Source organism: Mesoplodon bidens, assembly GCF_964165515.1.
Source record: "Mesoplodon bidens genome assembly, contig: HAP1_SCAFFOLD_157, whole genome shotgun sequence".
Lineage (NCBI taxonomy): Eukaryota > Metazoa > Chordata > Mammalia > Artiodactyla > Ziphiidae > Mesoplodon > Mesoplodon bidens.
Window position 1 is genome coordinate 336,863 of NW_027671774.1, and position 19,744 is coordinate 356,606.

Genomic DNA, 19,744 nt, shown 5'->3' on the forward strand with positions numbered 1-19,744 from the left:
AGGCCGCTTTCAAAATCTCCGGACGGTCACCTATCACGAAACCAGGCAGCGCACACATTTCAGGCTGTCCTTCCACCACCCGCCTGGTTCGCCTCCTCCCTGAGTTACAAACCTGAGTGGAGGAAAGCACTTTTCCTCCTCTCTGTCTGGGGGAGGCGGGGCGCGAGGAAGGGGTTGCATTTTTACTCGCTGGAAACTTCACCGCCACCCAGGAGACACGTCCCCTAGGAAGGGGCAGGGACGTTTTGGGGGGAGGGGTTCAGGAAAAGGAAAGCTTTGTCCCCAGAAGCAGAGAAGCAGGCAGGCGGGATGTGCCTGCACGGGCCCGGGGGGCGGGGGAGAACCAGGGCCAAGAGGTACCTTGCCATCCGCATTGTCCACCTAGGAGTCCCCTGGCAGCGGCAAGCCCCGCCTGGGCTCCTGAGGGATCAAAGGCTTGTTTTTGCACGGTTGCTTCGCGGATGGTTTCTCGCTGTTGTCGGTGTATTTCTGCGGCAGGGGCGAAGGCTGCCGATCCATTTCTTCGTCCATGCACAGCACATCTGTCAGGGGGAGAAGCAGCGGGCGTTACACAGTTGTAGCCGGTGAGGAGAGAAAAGCCCATTGTTAGCACTGATCGTTGGAGCAGCTTCAGTTTTTAAAGATATACCAATTATGTTTTCAAAGCACTAATATTTTAATTATCCCACATTCAACCGGCAAATAGGCTAACCCACGAAACGCCAAATGGCAAGTCGCTTCAAAGGCCCGCAAGAGAGGGCAGAAGCCAGCCCTTCGTGCGCTCCCGTCCCCACCCGTGGGGGGCCTGGGTGCTCGGGACAGGGCGACTGGGGACAGCCTGAGGCTGGAATGAGGGCACTGACAAGCGCCCGGGGTCACCCAAGACTTCCCTTCCTGCCCAGCCGGGCTGGGTGATGAGGAGCAGCCCAGGAAGTCAAGCTCCCACCTCACTGTCCATTCCATAAGGAAGTGTGCAGGCTGAAAGGACCTCAGGAAGAAAACTCCCCGCTCGCCACACGCTACTCTTGTCAACTTGGATGGCCCTCAGGTCCCCTCCAGGGCCGTTTCCCACAGAGGGCGGGTGATCCAACCTCCAGGAGCGCCCCCCGCCCCGTGCGTACCTTGTTCATTGTCACTGCATTTAAGGGACTCCTCCAACCAGCTGCTGTTGCTTTTGGCCTCTGCCCTTTTCCTGCCAGGTTTCTCTTCGGAGATGCTATTGCCCTGGGGGGTGACCGCAGGCTGAACCGCCTGGGTCACTTCCTTCCTGCCCTGCCGGCCAGGTTTGCTCTCTGCTCCCGACGTTCTCTAAGGTGCAGCAAGCGGCGCTGCTTTCTGGGATGGAGCCCTGTTAATTCAATGCACACCTCAGGTTGGTCAGCTCACTATAATGTGGCTCTTCTAAGTGGTTAGAGGAACTGTTTGTCATTTCCCTCTCAGGCCAGTCAGCTAATGGACAAATAACTACAAATTAAAGAAGAAGCCCCCCAGGGCGGGGGGGTGGGCCGAACAAACTGTCTTACACATCACTAACAGGGGTGGGGGAGGGGAGGGGTGTGGTCACTGTGTTGGCTGGAACTTGTCACCAAGTCTCGGGAGGGGGCCTATTTGCCTTTGGCCACCTTTGGGCTCCAGCCCCGGCAACTGGCTTTGGGGGGGTGGGGGGTGGGATGGGGGTGGGGGGTGGGGAGGTGTGAGTGGCTCCCCCCAGGGATCCAGGGTGGGACTGGAACTTTCCACTGCTCCGCTCCAGGACTTCCGTAGGGTGCCCTGCGGGCCCGAAGCCAAACCGAGCTCACCTTTGGAGACCCGTCTCCGCTTGGCTTTCAGCAGAGAGTCCTCCGGGAGCACAGTGGTCTCAGTGTGGTTCCTATTGCCAGACACCTTGCGCTTTCTGTTCAGCCGGAGGGTGGGGCTGAGTGACGCGTCCGGGGCCGCCTGGTCGGCGGGGGACTCTCTGGGGGGCTCCGTGTCCATGTCCTCAGGAAGATCACTGTCTTCTGGGGCTTCGAAGGGGTCAGGTTTGCTTCCATCATAACACTCCCCTAGGGGAGGGGAGACAACCCGGAAAGGAGGGAACAAAGGTCACCAGGAGCAGGCAGGACCCCCACGCCCAAGGCAATCTGCTACCAACAGACCACCCCCCTTTGGAGACCAGGGGCCTCACACGCCGCAAGCACAAAACCCTCAGAAAGACGTCCCAAAGGAAGGACAGCTGAACACAACCAGCAAAGAAAGCACAAAATGAGGCGCGTAGCCCACTCACAGTCCATCCTTCAAGGGTCAAGGTGAGGCATCTACACCATCCGTCTATAGGCATGTGAGATCACTCCCTAACTGCTTAACTCTCCAAGGTGGCTTACTTTTAAAGGGGGGGTGAGTGACCTCACAGTAAGATCCAACCAATCAGAGCGGAGCTACAAATGACTATGGAAACAGCTGCTAGTCAACAAAAAAGGCTGATGTCATCAAGAGACCAAATAGCCCCCAACTGCCATCTACACAGACATAGCACCAATGTTCACTTGGGTCAGCAGGGGTGAGGGTGAAGAAAAAGGGTAGGGAAAGAATGGTGGGAGGCTGGGAAGCTGGGGAGACCAAGGCAAGAGGAGCCTGGCAAAGGGAAAGGAAAGGCTTCCTGGTGCACACACAAGGGTCAAGGGCAATTTCAAAGAACTCAACCAGATTGCTACAAGTCCGTCTGTCCTCTTTCCACACCCGTGGGGGGAAAAGCATTTCACTGCCATCGAGGGGCTGCTCCTAGTTCCTGTCTAGGAAGAAGGCCCTCAGTGACACCAGTCACCCACCTGGCACGTCTCCACGCCTTCCTTCCCAGGCAACAAGCATCTAAGGACATTTCAAAGACAAGACTCCAACCCCCTTCATGGGGGGTGGGGGGTGGGGGGGTGGCGGGCAGGGCTGAACTGCTCACACCCCAGCTCCGCCTGTGTTGCTCCTGCCCCCCTGCTCAATCTAGCATCCACTTGGGGCTTTTCCTCCAATCACCCCAGCCTAACATCACTCCTCACTTTTGCTCTAGCCAAAGAAACAGTTCAACTGCTTTGCTAGTCACATTGTTTCTAACACACAAAGAATTCCATAATGATCACTGTGCTGTTAAAGAGTTCCCCGTAGATGACCCTGTGTCCATCACCGGCCGGGGGTGGGGGTGGGTGTATGAGTTTGGTATTTCATTAACACCTGAGCTAAGCTCCCACAGCCCGTTTTTCTAGATGAAATCATGGACACACCCCTCACATGCTGCTCGCATTCCTCCTCCTCTCCCTAGACCACTTCAAGTATCACTCCCACTTCTGCCCAGCCGGCTGGTCCCCTGATCAGCCTCTGTTGGGGGGCATTCCCAGCATTTAATGGCAGCCAGTTGTGGGGATGAACCTCACCCTGGCCTGGGCTAGCCTGACCTGTGTTCTCAAGGGTGGAACACACTTAGCTTTTCTCCAAGGGTATCCCAAGGTGGGAGAGATCCCCATCTACTCTTGCCAGAATGGTGGAATCACCCCAACCGCGAGGGTCTCCTGTCATGGCAGCAGGAGAAACCCCAAACTCCTGGCCTGTGCTTACAGGTGATGCAGCCCAGGCTACCACAGGCCCGGTGAAGACGGCGTGCTGCAACTCTCACTCCGGCTGCTCTGTGACCCTCTTAAACACTTGCGCAGGAATGGCGCCACTTTACAACTCGGCCCCCTTCACTTGTAAAGTGCGAATGTTATTGCTAGCCTCCCTCCAGGGTGGGCTTCATAATCACGGGCCGGGCTCAGCACAGAGAAAGGCTGGAAAAATCCCTTTAACCAAAAGATGCCAAGACTTTCAGACCAGCCTGAATCTCAGGCCTGAAACGTAGGAAATTTTAAGAGGTGAGCCCTGCTGGTTACACCATTGGACTTCTCTGGTCCAATCAGCCTTCCCTAAAAGCTCCGTGGGAGGGGATCCATGGAGGAATGGAAGGGCTACCTTAAGAACCCCCATGTCCAATTTGAAAGTTTCTTTTTCCAAACTAGGTCCATCCACCCATCCCCCAACCCCGGAGCCTTTTAGGGCAAAGACCTCAATTCCCCTCAGCTAAGGCCCCCCAAGACCTTACGCTAGTGTGACCTTACCCAGGCCAGTAATAACCCTGAAGGACACCCACCCCGACTGCCCAAGATGCCCATGGCCACCAGCTATGGGGTAGAGGCTCCGTGTCACTTGGAGCTTCTCAAAGACTGTTCTAACCACGACCCACAGGAGGATGACCCTTGAGGGCAAAGGAGTTGGGGAGATAAATAGATACACGGGGATCCTAACCATCAGGCTTTGCCATCATTGCTACTTTTGGCCCTTCTAAAAGTGGGAAGCCATGTGCCCTTGGTCACCCAGTCTAAGCAAGATGTGAACGTGGTCCCTGCAGCATGGTCCTATGACTCACAGCACATATATCCCAAATTCATTATGGTTGTACCATAGCATCACCTCACAGAAGCATCACCACAGCAACATTTACAAGTCACTGTGGCAGCAAAGCACCCTCACCACTGTTGAGCCATGCCCAGTGAGGCCTAAACAAGGTGAGAGGGTTCTGAGTCGCTGTAAGGCTCCCCAGGATTAAAATCCCCTTCTCTGTAGCTTAACTATAATAGCACCTCCAGTCAGGGCTAACCTTGTTCAAAGTTAAACCCGCTACACAAGGAGTGCAGGGGATCTCTGTTCCAAAGTAGTTTACAAACATGCAGGTGCTCAGCTGGAAGAGAAGTTCCCTGAGCAAAGAAGTTTCATGAAGCCCCTCAACTGAGGCTTCCTCCAGCTCCTGGCCAGGCACTGCCACTGAGCAGGTCCTAGGCCTGTCCCAGCCAAGTGGCTGGCAAGGGAGATGGTTACTCCAAGTTTGAGAAGGAAGGGACCAATGCCTCCTTGCCCCGCCCCATCTTCAAATGCCACTGAGCGTTCCTAGTGATGAACTTCCAAGTCTGAGGAACCTCCAAACTCATTTGGTGAACTTCCAAAATAAAAATTTCACTCAGCCACCCATGTGATCATAAAGAATAAATGAGTATCTCAGCCACTGTGTTTTCAAGTTAATTTCTTTTTTAAACAAGCCCCTAGCAACAAGATGCACCCGCACCAGGACAACCAGGGCCGTGCAAACAGCACCCACCACCTTAGAAGCTCCTGGGCCCTCCATGAGTAGGGGCTGCCTCAGAAGGGGGAAGGCATCTTGAAGGCGTCCTGGACCCTCTCTGTGACCCCTGCCCGCCCCAAATCCCCGCCCCAGCTCCCATGTGCTCACAGCTCGGCTCTCGGCCACACCGACACCCATGAGAAGGACCTGAGCCCATATCAGCTCAAGACATGATGGCCCAAGAACAAGAAGGCCCATTCATATCCAGCTGAATGGAATGAACACCTGCTGGGCCTTGGACGTGGAGGCCGCAGTAAGAACAGTGGCCCCTTCAGGTGACCTTTCTTGACCAGCTATTTACAAACCCCACGTCTCTACAAGACAGAGGGTGGGTGGGGAACCCACCTTCGTTGCCCCAACCTTTCAAACGGAGCCCCTCACCTTCCCCAACCCTTCTCCTGACCTCCCATGGTGGCCATTCATGGCTCACTGGGCCACGTCCCGGGTGCTCCAGGAAGAGACCCGTCGGTCGGTCTGAGATTGGAGGCAGGCGGTGGGGGGAGGGGGCTTTCGGAATCATCTGGGGCTCAGGCCCTGCTCCCCATCAGCCACACCGAGTTCTCGTCTCCACGCTCAGCAGGAAAGACTGGGAAGGATGCACACAAACGTCTCTGGGAAGAAGGGCGGGTGAGGCCACTGAGACGTGAAGGGCAGCGGCCACCCTGGGTTTGGCCACGTTGCTGGAGAAAAGGGCAAAAAGACTCGAGGCCGGTTACCTGCCCGCTCCCTTCCTCCAGCCTACCTCACCGTCCACCCACAACAGGCAGATCCCCTCCTCAGAAAAGTGCATCCCCGTGAACTTGGCCTTGCCCACTTTTACCACATCTCTCTGAGAAACTTCCCCAGGAGCTGAGTTATGAGGCCACTCAGGAGGGTAAGGGTTGCGTGTCAGCTGTGAGCACAGGCAAGGAGGCAGGCCTTCTTGCTGCTTCACTCCAGGGTGGCCTGGACCCTCCGTTTTTCATTCCAATCCCAAGGGGGAGGAGCTCGGAATCGTCTACTCCAGGCACATCAAGAGCCCCATCCCTCGGGTAAGGCCGCCACTGACTAGCCCCAGAAATCCCCTTCTACGGGAGCCACGTGGGACACACCGGTCCCGCTGTGGCTTACCCAGAACCCTGGCCACAGGCCTTTCTCTGACCCCAAACATAAGCTGGGGGAGGGCAGTGCTCCAAGCAGCACAGAGAAGCACACGCTGCTGCTGACCACAATTCTCCCGAACTGCATCAGGCACCCACGACCTAAGCGTGCGGGCGAACGCCGACCCTACGACCGGGTCCAAGGGCCTGGGCCTCCCAAACGTGCCCACCACCCCCGACTGTCCCGTCTCAGGAGGATTGCACGCCCACCCTGTCCTCGACGTTCACCGAGGTGCCCTCACTCACCATCACCGGTGAGGTTTCTGGGGTCCGGAGCAGGCTGCAGGCCACAAGCACGCACACTGAAGAAAGCGGGAGAAAGACCTCCACTTGCTGCCAACGCATCTCATTCGCCCAGGAAGTCTCGAGGGCCAAGCCCGAAGTCAACCCCAGTGGGGGAGCAGCTGATGGGACCGCAGAGTGTGACTCGAGGCCAACACGAGCTTTCTCTCCAGTTCGGCCTCCAGAACAGAACACACCCGTCTGGTGGGAAGAACGGCCTCGTTGATCCCACGGCCTGGGAGCGTGGTGTCAGCTCCTCCTGACTGCAAACGAGCCTCCACAGAACACAATGATGCTCAACTCTCTGGGGCCTTCATCAGCCCTCATCGCACTTGAACGAAACCTCTGCCTCTGGAGGGAGAGTCCGAGTACTCTCCACTCCCTCCCACAGGAGACTGTCACTCTGGAGGGTCTGGCTCTGGCTGCAAGTGTCATTCAACTGCTACCAAAAACCCGTGTCCGTACCTGCTACAGAACAGAACACATACCTGCTACGCCGGAGGTCCTGCACTGCCATTCCTCTGCTCTACTGTATCAGACTATGACTAACTACAGGACTAGCATTGCTCCGGAAAAAGGAGACGCGTGCCAGGGAACAGCATTTCATAGGTGCTTCACTCCTGGATGCCGCAACGCTCCAAAGGACAACCAGCCTTGCAATCCACAGCTGGGAAGGGTGGCCAGAGCAGCCCGTTCTCCGAACAGCCAGCACCCAGACGCTGGGCCGTCGGAAGCGTACTGCTTCCTCTCACCTCCCTCGGCACTGGGAGCGGAAGCGCCCCGTTCCCACCGACGTGGTACCACACGCGAGCCGCCTGGGTTCACTTACATCTCTCACTGTCGTTCTGGTCGGCAATGGCCTCCTCCGGGGCGACCGACTTTGGCTTTTTGTGCTGACTTCCTTTCAGCCTTTCCCAGTCAGCGGGGCTGAATTTGCGCACCTCGGAGTCTTTGGTCGTGGGGTGGCCACCTTCTCGCTCTTTCATCTCCAACTTTGAGAAGCGCATCACTGCACGCTACAAAGAGAACGGAGATGGAAAAAAGACACACCTTACCACCAAAGCTATTTCACTGCCCTTACCTTAAAGGAAAGTATCTTCAAAGAAAAGTTTGCCCAAAACCAACCACAATTTATGATACAACTGAGATATTTTAAAATTGAACGATAAAAACGTAAGAGTGTCTATGTGTAACCAGTCACACACTCTTTCTTCGTAAAGCCATATGTATGTAGAGATATATGTGGTGTGTATGTAAAGCCATACATACACTGTGGCATACAGACAGACATTCTCTTTCGAAGGTAAATAAAACAAAACAAAAACACAACGCAAAGAAAGCGAAACAAAAACACAACAGAAAAGAAAACAAATGCACAGTGAATAAAGATGACCATGGCCCACAAACTTCCCTTTGTATATTTGGAAATGAAATTTAACTCAAAAGGTTTATGGAAGATTCTAGTAATAAAAATTTGAAGAACTGACCTCACAGTAAGCAGCGGGTAGACATAAAATACTGTCCTCTTGTAATCCTTCCATCTATGTAATTAAAATGGGCACTCAATGGATCATTTAGATAACTTCATCCATTTTTATAAGCATAAACCAATTTTTTTCTTAACATTGCAAAACAATTTGTCTTTGTGTTTTAATTAAAAGTAAAATATCTTAAGGAAATTCCTATACAACATCTATCATTCACTAGCAAGTTAAATACATACTCTATCCCTTTAAGCAAGGTTTGTGTTTTTGTTTTGTTTGTTTGTTTGTTTTTTGGGTGGAAAAAAAAATTGCACGAATCTCACAGACATGCGGCCGCTACACACCTCCACCAAGTATCACGTAAGGCATTCTAAGCAGCGCTTTTAGGTATATTTGTTAACGTACAGTAACGGCAGAGAAATCAAAGCGATTGATAGGTAAATGTCATGCAGTCTTCTAGACATCCTTCGCAATAATTAAAACTTCCGTTATCAGCATTCGAGTGGAGTTCGCTTAAAATCTACAGAATAACTTCAAGTATCCACTTACGTCCCCTTACTGGACACATTTCAAACATTTCAATTACCCTAAGCTTCATTAACCAAATCAGCCCGGTGTCCTGCCCTATCATACCCCCGGCCCCCTCCTCTTCACACATTAAAAAAACCTGACAACTGGTCAGGCTCCTGAAATTCAGGTTGGGGGGGCTCACCTGCAATGCCCGCTGCTCCCGGCCGAGCTGACTGGAGTCTCCGTACAGTCCGGTAGCGACACACTTGAACCGGTCACCCACGTAACCAGCGGAGTTGGCGATTCTCTTTGCCAGCTTAGATGGCTTCGGGTTCAGAACTTTGCCATCGGTTGATCCTGCCTCGTCAGCTCCGTCTTTCGTGTAGGTGGGGGTGATGTCCACACTCGGTGGGGACTGCCCACGCAAAACGGTTTGGGATCCTCTTGGGTTTTCCCGAAAGTGACCGCAGAGCCGTCGCTCCCCAGGGTCGGCTCCAAGAATGGAGTCGAGACCGGCGTCGCCAGGTTCTCCTTGTTGGTTACCACTGGAACATTCTCCTTGCTGAAGCCGGAAACTGGCTGGCCCGGAGCCTGTTTGAAAGTATAGGCTTCGTGGAAGTCACTGATGCGCCCCAACTCCTCTCTCAGGGCAATGAAATCCCGGTGTGGCTGTAGGGCCACATTTTACTTTTTTATTTTTAATATATGTTCACATGTTTCCATAAAGGATCCAAGGTGGCCCATAACGTAAGGACACACAATATTAGCTTTAAAAAAACATGAAAAAAAAAAAAAGGGAAATCATGATCCTGGAAATGGGTTGCATCCTTTTAAGGGGTGAGAATAACAGAATGAGTGAGCCAAAGATTTGGGAAAGGATCTCACATTTCCAAATGTCCAAATCTTAAAATTGCACCAAGTGGGAATGTAGCTGTGGCAATATTAACCTGAGAGAGCTCTATGATCGTTTTCTTTACTCATCACTTGGTTGCAAGGTTATAAATGACAGGGTAAGTGAAGGAGGGCAAGTAGACAGATAAGAGTCATTTCCTGATTCTCAAAAGAAGGGGCATCACCTAGGGAAGGGGACTCCAAAACCCTACAGGAATCGTCTGGATATACTAAAGTTTCTAGGTGGCAAAAGTATCTCATTTGACCCTAGGAGCCAAATGGAACTTAGAAAAGTAGTGAAAAGCTACTCAACTGAATGCAAGTCATATGACTAGGAGCATGTCAGTGAAAAGTTCAAGGGAAGATGCTGTGGAAGAGCAGTTCACCTTGTGGTTGAGCATCCTCAGAGCGTGCAATGCGAGGTGCAGTACCTGCTCTGTCTCACAGGGACCCTCCAACCTCTAAACGCATCTCTCCTGGGAAACTGAATTCAAAGAGTCAATTTAAAAAAAAGAGAGGGCTTCCCTGGTGGCGCAGTGGTTGAGAGTCCGCCTGCCGATGCAAGGGACACGGGTTCGTGCCCCGGTCCGGGAAGATCCCACATGCTGCGGAGCGGCTGGGCCTGTGAACCATGGCCACCGAGCCTGCGCGTCCGGAGCCTGTGCTCCGCAATGGGAGAGGCCACAACAGTGAGCGGCCCGCGTACCACAAAAAATTAATTAATTAATTAATTAATTTTAAAAAGATAAAAGTCTCTAGTAGAGAAATTTTATCAGAGCCTAGTATTAAGAGCTGTAGAGCCACAAGTTTCCCACGATACAGCCTTAGCAGAGGCTGTTAAGGCAGTGACAGAAAATTTGTACCGAGGGAAATAGCAGAAGAGTTTGCCTACAATTCACGAAAAGGATCCCTGCACTTGGCCTGAAGGAAATCAGCAAAATTTGTAACAGCTTGTGTATTTGTATGCGGGATTGAGAATGAATTTCATTTTTTAATTTCTCTGAATTATCACATAAGATTCAGAAGATGCTCTCTCTGCCTAGAAGCCACCCCACTGGGATAACTATGCCTACGGAGTGCCTTTGCCTATGACTCCTACTTGCTAACAGACTGGCAGCCTGGCCCCAGGGCCTGGTCGCTGGTGCCAGTGCAATGGTGGATATGGTGTCAACGGTTGCAAAATCAAAGCCCCTTACATCCTCTCCATGCCTCTGTCCCACCCCCAACCCCACTCACCATTGATGTTCAGGAAGGGGAAGGTGTCCTGGATGGGAACGTGGTGCTGTGACTGGTTCAGCTCACCTTCCTCATCTTCTTCATCCACACCATTATCTTTCTCATCCCAAGGAGCAGATCCAGTGGATCCTACCCGAGAAACACACACACACACACACACAAAGGTCAAAAGTGAGGCGCTCACGTTGCACTGTCATCCCTGCAGCTGACCCACTGTTCAAGCTAGGCACTGCCAGCACAGAGGTTCCTTGGGTTCAGTGTGCACCCTCAATGCCAAAGAGTGGGAACCAAGGGTGTTCACCCCACTCCCAGCTCCTCCTACGGAGCCCCAGTGCAAGCTCTCATCCCCTCCCCTATCCAGGAGCTGCAGACCCTACTCCCCTCTCCTAGAAATCTTTTAATTCCTACTCTAAACCCCTTTCTACACATTCGCATCCCTTCTAAGGACCCAAGGAGCACAGCTTCTCTCCTTTATAAGCTTAATGTGAAGACAGACCCTTCCCTCATGGCAGAGCCTCACTAGATTCACTGGAGGTCAAGTCTAAATTATCTGGCTCTTAGTCAGAACTGGCTAAACATTGAGTAAATATAGGGATCAGGTGGTATTCTCCTAGGAAAAAATACCATACAAATTAAATGATCACTTACCCATCATTTATAAAGAGAACTTAATAGCCTTCATAATGTCATGGCAATTGATTCTTACAACAGCCTTTGAAATACGCAGGAAAGATGAGAACCCAGATTTTATAGTGGAAGAAGCTGAGGCTCAAAACGTTGAATGACTTGATTCAATGTCCCACAAGTAGTGAAATGGAAAGACCGAGGTTTATAACTCAGACCTTCTAAGTTTTAAGCCCTCCTTCTTCTAAACTACCTGGCCTCTCTTCTCAGTGTTGAGTCCCAAGAGAAGTTATTTTTTATAGAACTCAATACCCCCTCTTCTTTCTAATGCTTTACTGTTCCACTGGGTGGGCAGGAAGACTGTGCTGAGTTTATATCTTTTGTTCTCTGGGTTCTTTCTAGGGACAGCATTTCTTGCTTTATTTACCAGTCTTCAACTTTGTAAGCGAGGCGACTTTAAAGTCGACTATCGCTTTTAGGGTCCAGCCCGGAACTTGGCACACTGTCCACCTTCTCCCCAGCAGCTGGGGCCTCACCTGGGTTAATGATAGAGCCCTGGGGCTGGGAGATGTCACACACTTGATATATCTTCACTGGGTTCATGGGCACCTCCTTGGTGCCGTCGTACATCAGGTTGAATTCCCTGCTCTTGTTGAGCGCACAGCGGAGCTGGGCCTTCCATTTAGCTGGGTCGGGGTCGTCCACCCCTTCCTGGTACTTCCCCTGTCTCCACAGCCCAGGCCTGAGGGATAGGAAACTGCAGTGAGTGCCTGCTTGTTGCCCAGAAACACTGGAAAGTGTGCCCGCCCTCCCTCGTACAGACACAGATACACACAGCCCTGCCTGACCGCCCCATCACCCCAACTCCAATTTACAGAGACTGCAGCAGAAAACACCACGCTGGGGACCAGGCAAGGCAGGGCCTGAGACAAATTCAGCCAAATGCAAATACAGTATTTTAAAAAGAGGAGCCTCATCTCAAGTGCTTGTGCCAGCATCATCTGTCAAGACAACAATGGCCTTAATGAAGGGTTGAAAATAAAGAAAAATCTGGAACACGTATACACCAAAATACTAATGGTAACTTTTGGATAGCAAGACTTCAGGTAATTTTGTTTTGTTTTGCTTGCCTTATTTGTTTTTCACATGAATTGCTTATATAATAAGAAGAGAAAGGGAGGTGGCGTATGATATGAAGAATTTAGGCTTGCTGTTCCCTCTCCCTTCAGTCTTTAATCTGATGCACAAATAACTGTTGAAACCAAGTACCTTTAGGAGTAGCAGCCCATAGGAGGGCAGGAAGCACGCTCTGGGGGTTCAGCTGGCCTCAGTGCGAGGCTGAGGGCCTCAAGTCCTAATAAACTCATACCACCTGCCTTTCCCTGCTTCCTCAAACTCCCACATTGGGAACATTTTGCTGGGAACACCAGTGGCTGGTGGCCTGGGCCAAAACCAGTGTGGCCCCGCCTCTCTGGTTTTCAATTTCCAGGTCTAACAGGCATTTATGTGTCTGTTCACGGGATATCAGCCCTCCCCCACTGTTAACCTATCTCAGATGTCTACACTTTCTTCAGGGCTGTGACGTATGTGCTGGTGCAGAAAAGGGGGATGTCTTTTGCAGAGGACTCAAGATCAAGAGAACGAGATGGACCGGCCAGACTGCTCCCACTTGATGTTAGGAAGATAAGGTCGCCATGTAGTTAGAATTCTACAGCGGAACATAGCCTATAGAGTCTATGGGTTTGTGGATCCACAACTTTTATTTTTTCAGTAATGCCAACCAAGCTCGTAAGAGACTGACATATAATCCAGAATGCCAGTCTACTCGTTTTCAAAGGGGGATAAAGCTGGTCAGTGACCAGCATGGTTAAGTCCAATAACCTGGACATAACCATGTATGATCTCAACCAGTAACTCCTGTATCTGGTTTCTAATGACAATTCCAAGAACATAAGACCCACTCAACATTTAAATCCAAATTTTCAGATGACTCCAAAGCTAAATGGAAATGATTTGATATTGAACTCTAAATCTGCATTATCTAGACTATCTCTTACCCAGTTGGGTAACCCAGAAGCGACAGTAAGAGGCTCCTGCTTTCCCAAAAATCACAGGGCGTAAAGATGAAAAGCACTGGAAAGGCAAGACCCCCAGTGAATTTGCAAAGCTGCTCTTGTGTCTTTGTCTTTTTGACCTTGAAGCCAGGAGAAATTCTAAAAATACAAATGTATTAATTTTTAAAACTTGACTTTACTGAATATTGTTCAGATCCCCAAGCCTACAAAAATAATTGTATTTTTTTAAAAATGCTCCCTCTTCAGACTGTACTACAAAGCTACAGTAATCAAGACAGTGTGGTACTGGCACAAAAAGAGAAAGATAGATCAATGGAACAGGATAGAAAGCCCAGAGGTAAACCCACGCACATATGCTCAACTTATTTTTGATAAAGGAGGCAGGAATGTACAGTGGAGAAAGGAAAGTCTCTTCAATAAGTGGTGCTGGGAAAACTGGACAAGGACATGTAGAAGTATGAGATTAGATCATTCCCTAACACCATACACAAAAATAAGCTCAAAATGGATTAAAGACCTAAATATAAGGCCAGAAACTATCAAACTCTTAGAGGAAAACATAGGCAGAACACTCTATGACATAAATCACAGCAAGATCCTTTTGGACCCACCTCCTAGAGAAATGGAAATAAAAACAAAGATAAACAAAAGGGACCTAATGAAACTTAAAAGCTTTTGCACAGCAAAGGAAACCATAAACAAGACCAAAAGACAACCCTCAGAATGGGAGAAAATATTTGCAAATGAAGCAACTGACAAAGGATTAATCTCCAAAATTTATAAACAGCTCATGCAGCTCAATAGCAAAAAAACAAACAACCCAATCCAAAAATGGGCAGAAGACTTAAATAGGCATTTCTCCAAAGAAGATATACAGACTGCCAACGAACACATGAAAGAATGCTCAACATCATTAATCATTAGAGAAATGCAAATCAAAACTACAATGAGATATCATCTCACACCAGTCAGAATGGCCATCATCAAGAAATCTAGAAACAATAAATGCTGGAGAGGGTGTGGAGAAAAGGGAACACTCTTGCACTGCTGGTGGGAATGTGAATTGGTACAGCCACTATGGAGAACAGTATGGAGGTTCCTTAAAAAACTAAAAATAGAACTACCATATGACCCAGCAATCCCACTACTAGGCATATACCCTGAGAAAACCATAATTCAAAAAGAGACATGTACCAAAATGTTCATTGCAGCTCTATTCACAATAGCCCGCAGATGGAAACAACCTAAGTGTCCATCATCGGATGAATGGATAAAGAAGATGTGGCACATATATACAACAGAATATTACTCAGCCATAAAAAGAAACGAAACTGAGCTATTTTTAATGAGGTGGATAGACCTAGAGTCTGTCATACAGTGTGAAGTAAGTCAGAAAGACAAAGACAAATACCGTATGCTAACACATATATACGGAATTAAAAAAAAATAAAAATGTCATGAAGAACCTAGGGGTAAAACGGGAATAAAGACACAGACCTACTTGAGAATGGACTTGAGGATATGGGGAGGGGGAAGGGTAAGCTGTGACAAAGCGAAAGAGAGGCATGGACATATATACACTACCAAACGTAAGGTAGATAGATAGTGGGAAGCAGCCGCAGAGCACAGGGAGAAAAGCTCGGTGCTTTGTGACCGCCTGGAGGGGTGGGATGGGGAGGGTGGGAGGGAGGGAGATGCATGAGGGAAGGGATGTGGGAACAGATGTATATGTATAACTGATTCACTTTGTTATAAAGCAGAAACTAATAAAAAATAAATGAATAAATAAATAAATAAATAAAATACAAAAAATACAAAAATAAAAATGCTCCCTGCCTCAAAGGAGTTTACAATCCCTTAAAGGAGACAGATGAGTCAATAGATCAGAAATATAGATACTATGTGAACAACAGTAAAACTGCCTAATCCATAAAGAGTCGGGGGGTAGGTATGGTTGGCCAAGTTTATCAGAATTTATGATTCTAGGGCTGAATCTTGAACATGGGTAGAAATTAACCAGGTGAGAAGCGTGGGTCAAGATACTCTAAGCAGAAGAAGCTTTATGGGCAAAGGCAGAGGCTGAAAAGCACAGTGCTTAGGGGACCTACAAGCAGTTCAGCTTGCGTGGAGGCAGCATGAGATGAAAGTCTGGGCTTGTAAGTAGGAACCATGCCAAGGAGTTTGGACCTGATTCTTAGAACACTGAGAACCACTGAGAGATTTAAGCAGGTTGAGATGGGATCAGATTTAAGTTTTAGAAAGAACCCTCTAGCTGCAGGACTGAAAAGGGTTTGGAGGGAGGCAAGGCATGAAGATAACACATAGTCTCTATATAATCCATATAATAGTGTCACTAGGGTCTGAACTAAGGAGGTGGCGGTAGGGATAGAGGATACAGGTAACGAAGGAGCCGTTAAAGACGCTGACTTGACAGAGCTTGATGAGGAACTGATTCCTTGAAGAAGGTGAGAGAGAAATCAAGGATGATTCCCTGGTTTAGGGTTTGGGAGACTGGGTGGGGGGTGATGCTGGCCACTGAGATAGGAGCAGGTTTAGAAAGATGATTTCCCTTTGGAAATGTCGGAGTTCAAATGTCTGTGGAAGGCCTAGGGGAGGAGGCCCAGCATGCCCAGGGCAGTTTTTTATCCCCACTCACCTCTCACATCACCTGAGGGACTCTCCCTGCCTGCCTCCAGCCTGGAAGAAGGTCCACCAGATTACTGACATCTCTGCCCTGTGGGCAAGGACCAATTTCTTTTCATTTCTGTATCCCTGCTCAGGCTTTAGCACACAGTTGGTCAATGTGTATTTGTTGAATTGCCTCAAATTTACAGAAATACACTTCTTGGGGAATGAATAAGTTGCTATTACAGATGCAAGACCAGAAAAACAGCCATGAGCAGAAGGCCAAGGAGACACTGCAGAAAGTGCTGGAGGAGAAAATGTGTTGCAGAACAGCAACTGCAGAGCAAACAGGTGTGGGGATGCTCCATAATCCTTGGGGCTGGGAACCCTGGGGCAGTCTGGGTGGCAAGGGAGCCAGCTGCACAACTCCCTGGAACCCCCAAGGCACCACCCTCTCCTCTGATCTCCCTCAGCGGTCCCTGGTCCTGGCCGAGCACAAGTGTGAAGAGTGGAAGAGCCAGTACGAGAGTCACCCCCAGCATGCAACTGTCCCCTACCCTGCCAGCCCAGTAATCATGAATGCCGTCTTCCTTCTCTTTTTTACAATGTGGTACATATGGATTTTTTTTTGAATGAGATTTAACCAGCTTTTAAACCTTTCTTCTTTCTAACAGTATCAGTACTCTCTGACTCTCCAAATGCGCCTTTTCAAGTTGATTTAATTTATGGAAAAATCACCCTTCATACTTTCCCTTTCTTTTTTAAACCTCCCCATGGTAGTGTAATGTAGTAGAAGGAGATTTGGCCTGGGAGTTTGGACACCAGGGTTCTAGCGGCAGTAACCCACAGTTACACACGTTATATTATTAAAGAAAAAAGTAACTTACAGAAATGTATGAGGCCATTATGCACATACACACAAACATATATTCACTCATATATCCATAAAAAAGTAGTCTGGAAGGTTCTATAAAATGTTAAAGGTGTTCATCCCACGGTGGAGGAGATATACGTTAACTATATTACCCTCTTAAATTTTTACAGTAAATATATATTACTTTTATAATTTAAAAAGCCAAACTTTTCATTTTTAAAAACCTAAAACATGAAAGAAAACTGGAAAACCAACAAAATTAAAACAATCCCTAAGTCTGAGGCGACGATTTTTTTATCCGAGTCCAAGTGATGAATGAAAATACTAAGAATGGTGTGTGACACCTCAAAGTATAGAAAAAAATACAGTAAGGCAAGTAGGCATTAAGATAATAGAATATAAAAAGTTACCCAGATATATTCAGACAATGGACTACTATTCCAGTAATAAAAAGAAATGAATTACTAATATGAGCTACACGGATGAGTCACAACAACATGAGGAGCCAAAGAAGCCACGTGCAAAAGGGTACTTGTTGTATGCTTCCATTCATATGAATTTCTAGAATAGGAAACACTAATACATAGTGAAAGAAAGCATGTCAGTGGTTGCCTGATGCCAGGCCTGGGAAACTGACTGTAAAAGGACAAGAAGGAACTTTTTGCAGGTATTGGAAGTGTTCTGTATCTTGACTTTGGCGACGACAATATAGATATACACATTTGTCAAGACTTATCAAATTACATGCTTAAAACGGGTACACCTCGTTGAATGTAATTCATACTTCAATAAAGTTGATTTTAAAGTTAAATTAAAAAGTCACCTATGGGGACTTCCCTGGTGGCACAGTGGTTAAGAATTCGCCTGCTAATGCAGGGGACGTGGTTTCAAGCCCTAGTCTGGGAAGATCCCACATGCCGCCGAGCAACTATGCCCGTGCGCCACAACTACAGAGCCTGTGCTCTAGAGCCCGTGAGCCACAACTACTGAGCCCGTGTGCCACAACTACCGAAGCCCACGTGCCTAGAGCCCATGCTCCACAACAAGAGAAGCCACCACAGTGAGAAGCCGGCGCACTGCAACAAAGACACAATGCAGCCAAAAATAAATTAATTAATAATAATTTTTTAAAAAATAGTCACCTAGACATCTGAGTGAGACAGAGTTCCTTTAAGCTTTCAGTCCCAGCTCTTCTCTGAAGCCTCCCCTAATCTACCCTGGCAGCATGTGACCACTTTGCATCTCTTTAACACCTTATATTTATCGGTTCCATTCAGATTTGATGCTTGAAAAGTTTTGTATATTTTATGTCTATCTTCCATTCAACTTGGTTCCTCTAAGGCACGAACAATCATCTCTTTCATAAATTGAGACCATTACAAAAACAGAATTATGTTCCCTTTCCTCTCAATCAGGAGAATTTGAAGTAGGATTGATGAAATCCTGGAAATCATAAGCAAAAATGTCATTTCTGCATTTTTATGGCCACAGGGTCCTGTTTTCATCAGATTCTTGAAGATATCACAGAGCCCAACAATGTTAAGAATCTCTGCTTTGAATCCATGTGCTTTCACCCAGCTCTGTGGTACAAGGCACCCTGCCCCTGGGGCAATCTGTCTGTGGTCCCTGCAAAGATGATAAACCCACATCAGAGACACTCACTCTTCTGCATGTCAGTGGACTCCACTGCCAGCTCTTCCTCCACAATGACGTCACTCTCGCCATCTTCAAGATTCATTTCTGTCTCATCTAGAACACTGTCTTCTTCCTCTTCCTCCTCCTCATCTTCCTTGGAGACATCCTTTAATGTGGCAAGTAGTCTGTTGTAACCAGAAACTTGTTCTGGTTCACTCTATGCTTCACTTTCAGAACTTGAAGTATCTATAAACTCTCCGACTAAAAGGAAAATGGGGATTTTAAAAACAAAAATTATACTGTTCTTGTTGCTACCCCACGACTATCATCAGGCCCACAGTGGAACCAAGTTCAGACTTTTCTAGATAAAAACTAGCTTTTCTGCAAATATCCAGTCCTATCTATTCAACCAGACCGAGCACCAAATTTGTTTCAAACAGCTAATCTAGCTATGATTCTAGAAGCGCTTCCTCTTCTTTGAACTGCTCATGTTCCACATGGGAAGACAGCAAACTAAACACACGGAGCTTTAGGTTATAAGGCGATCTAACCTATGTGTCAGACATTTGGCACCTTTAAAGGAGCAACAGGAAAACTTACAACAAAAAAGTGTACTTTATTTCTGAGTCTGTGGTAATGAAATAAGACCTTTGATGATTTTGCACTCTATTTTATGTTAAGCAAACATGACATTCCCTCTTAGGATTCACCAAGAGCCCTCTGGTAAGCCTCCTTAACAGGTTCTAACAGGCTAATCTCTCAGGACAGTTTCATACTCTATACTGTATTAGTTATCACAATGGCATTTTAACAGACATCTGCACTTAAAACTAAGCAATATTACTAAAGTATAGCTTACATCTAAAATCAAAGAGAGTGGAAATGTAGCCAAACTTTACTACCATATATAATCTTAAAAGTAACAGTCCAGAATCTACTATCATAAAGAAGGTATAAAGCATTACCAGTTGACAAGTCTGTGGTTTTGCTTCCTTTCTGGAAACCCTGAGAAGAAACAGGCAATGTTAAACTTTAACTACTGGTAGGTAGCAATTAGGAAAAGTCTAATGATACAACTTTAAATGAACATGGCAGACTATACCGTTATAACTACATCATATCTATTGTCAAGTAAAAACTCCATATGCATTTGGACAGGTTTTGGAAGGATATGCCAAATAGATAATAAGAGA

At 48.1% G+C, this 19,744-nt stretch overlaps 1 protein-coding gene and 1 pseudogene across 2 annotated transcripts in view; both read right to left on the reverse strand.

Annotated features, from left to right (window-relative positions):
* LOC308611089 (centrosomal protein of 78 kDa-like) overlaps positions 1-19,744 on the reverse strand; it is a 727,725-nt pseudogene that overhangs the window by 336,662 nt on the left and 371,319 nt on the right. The gene's annotated exons all lie outside the window — the stretch shown is intronic.
* On the reverse strand, positions 1,191-9,883 carry LOC308611084 (BCL-6 corepressor-like; the record flags this gene model as incomplete). The annotated part of the gene is made up of 6 exons (XM_081260012.1): positions 1,191-1,348; positions 1,800-2,045; positions 7,427-7,613; positions 8,085-8,138; positions 8,794-9,006; positions 9,869-9,883. The coding sequence occupies 6 exons, from the start codon at positions 9,881-9,883 to the stop codon at positions 1,257-1,259; spliced, it is 807 nt and encodes a 268-aa protein (XP_081116138.1). The 3' UTR covers positions 1,191-1,256.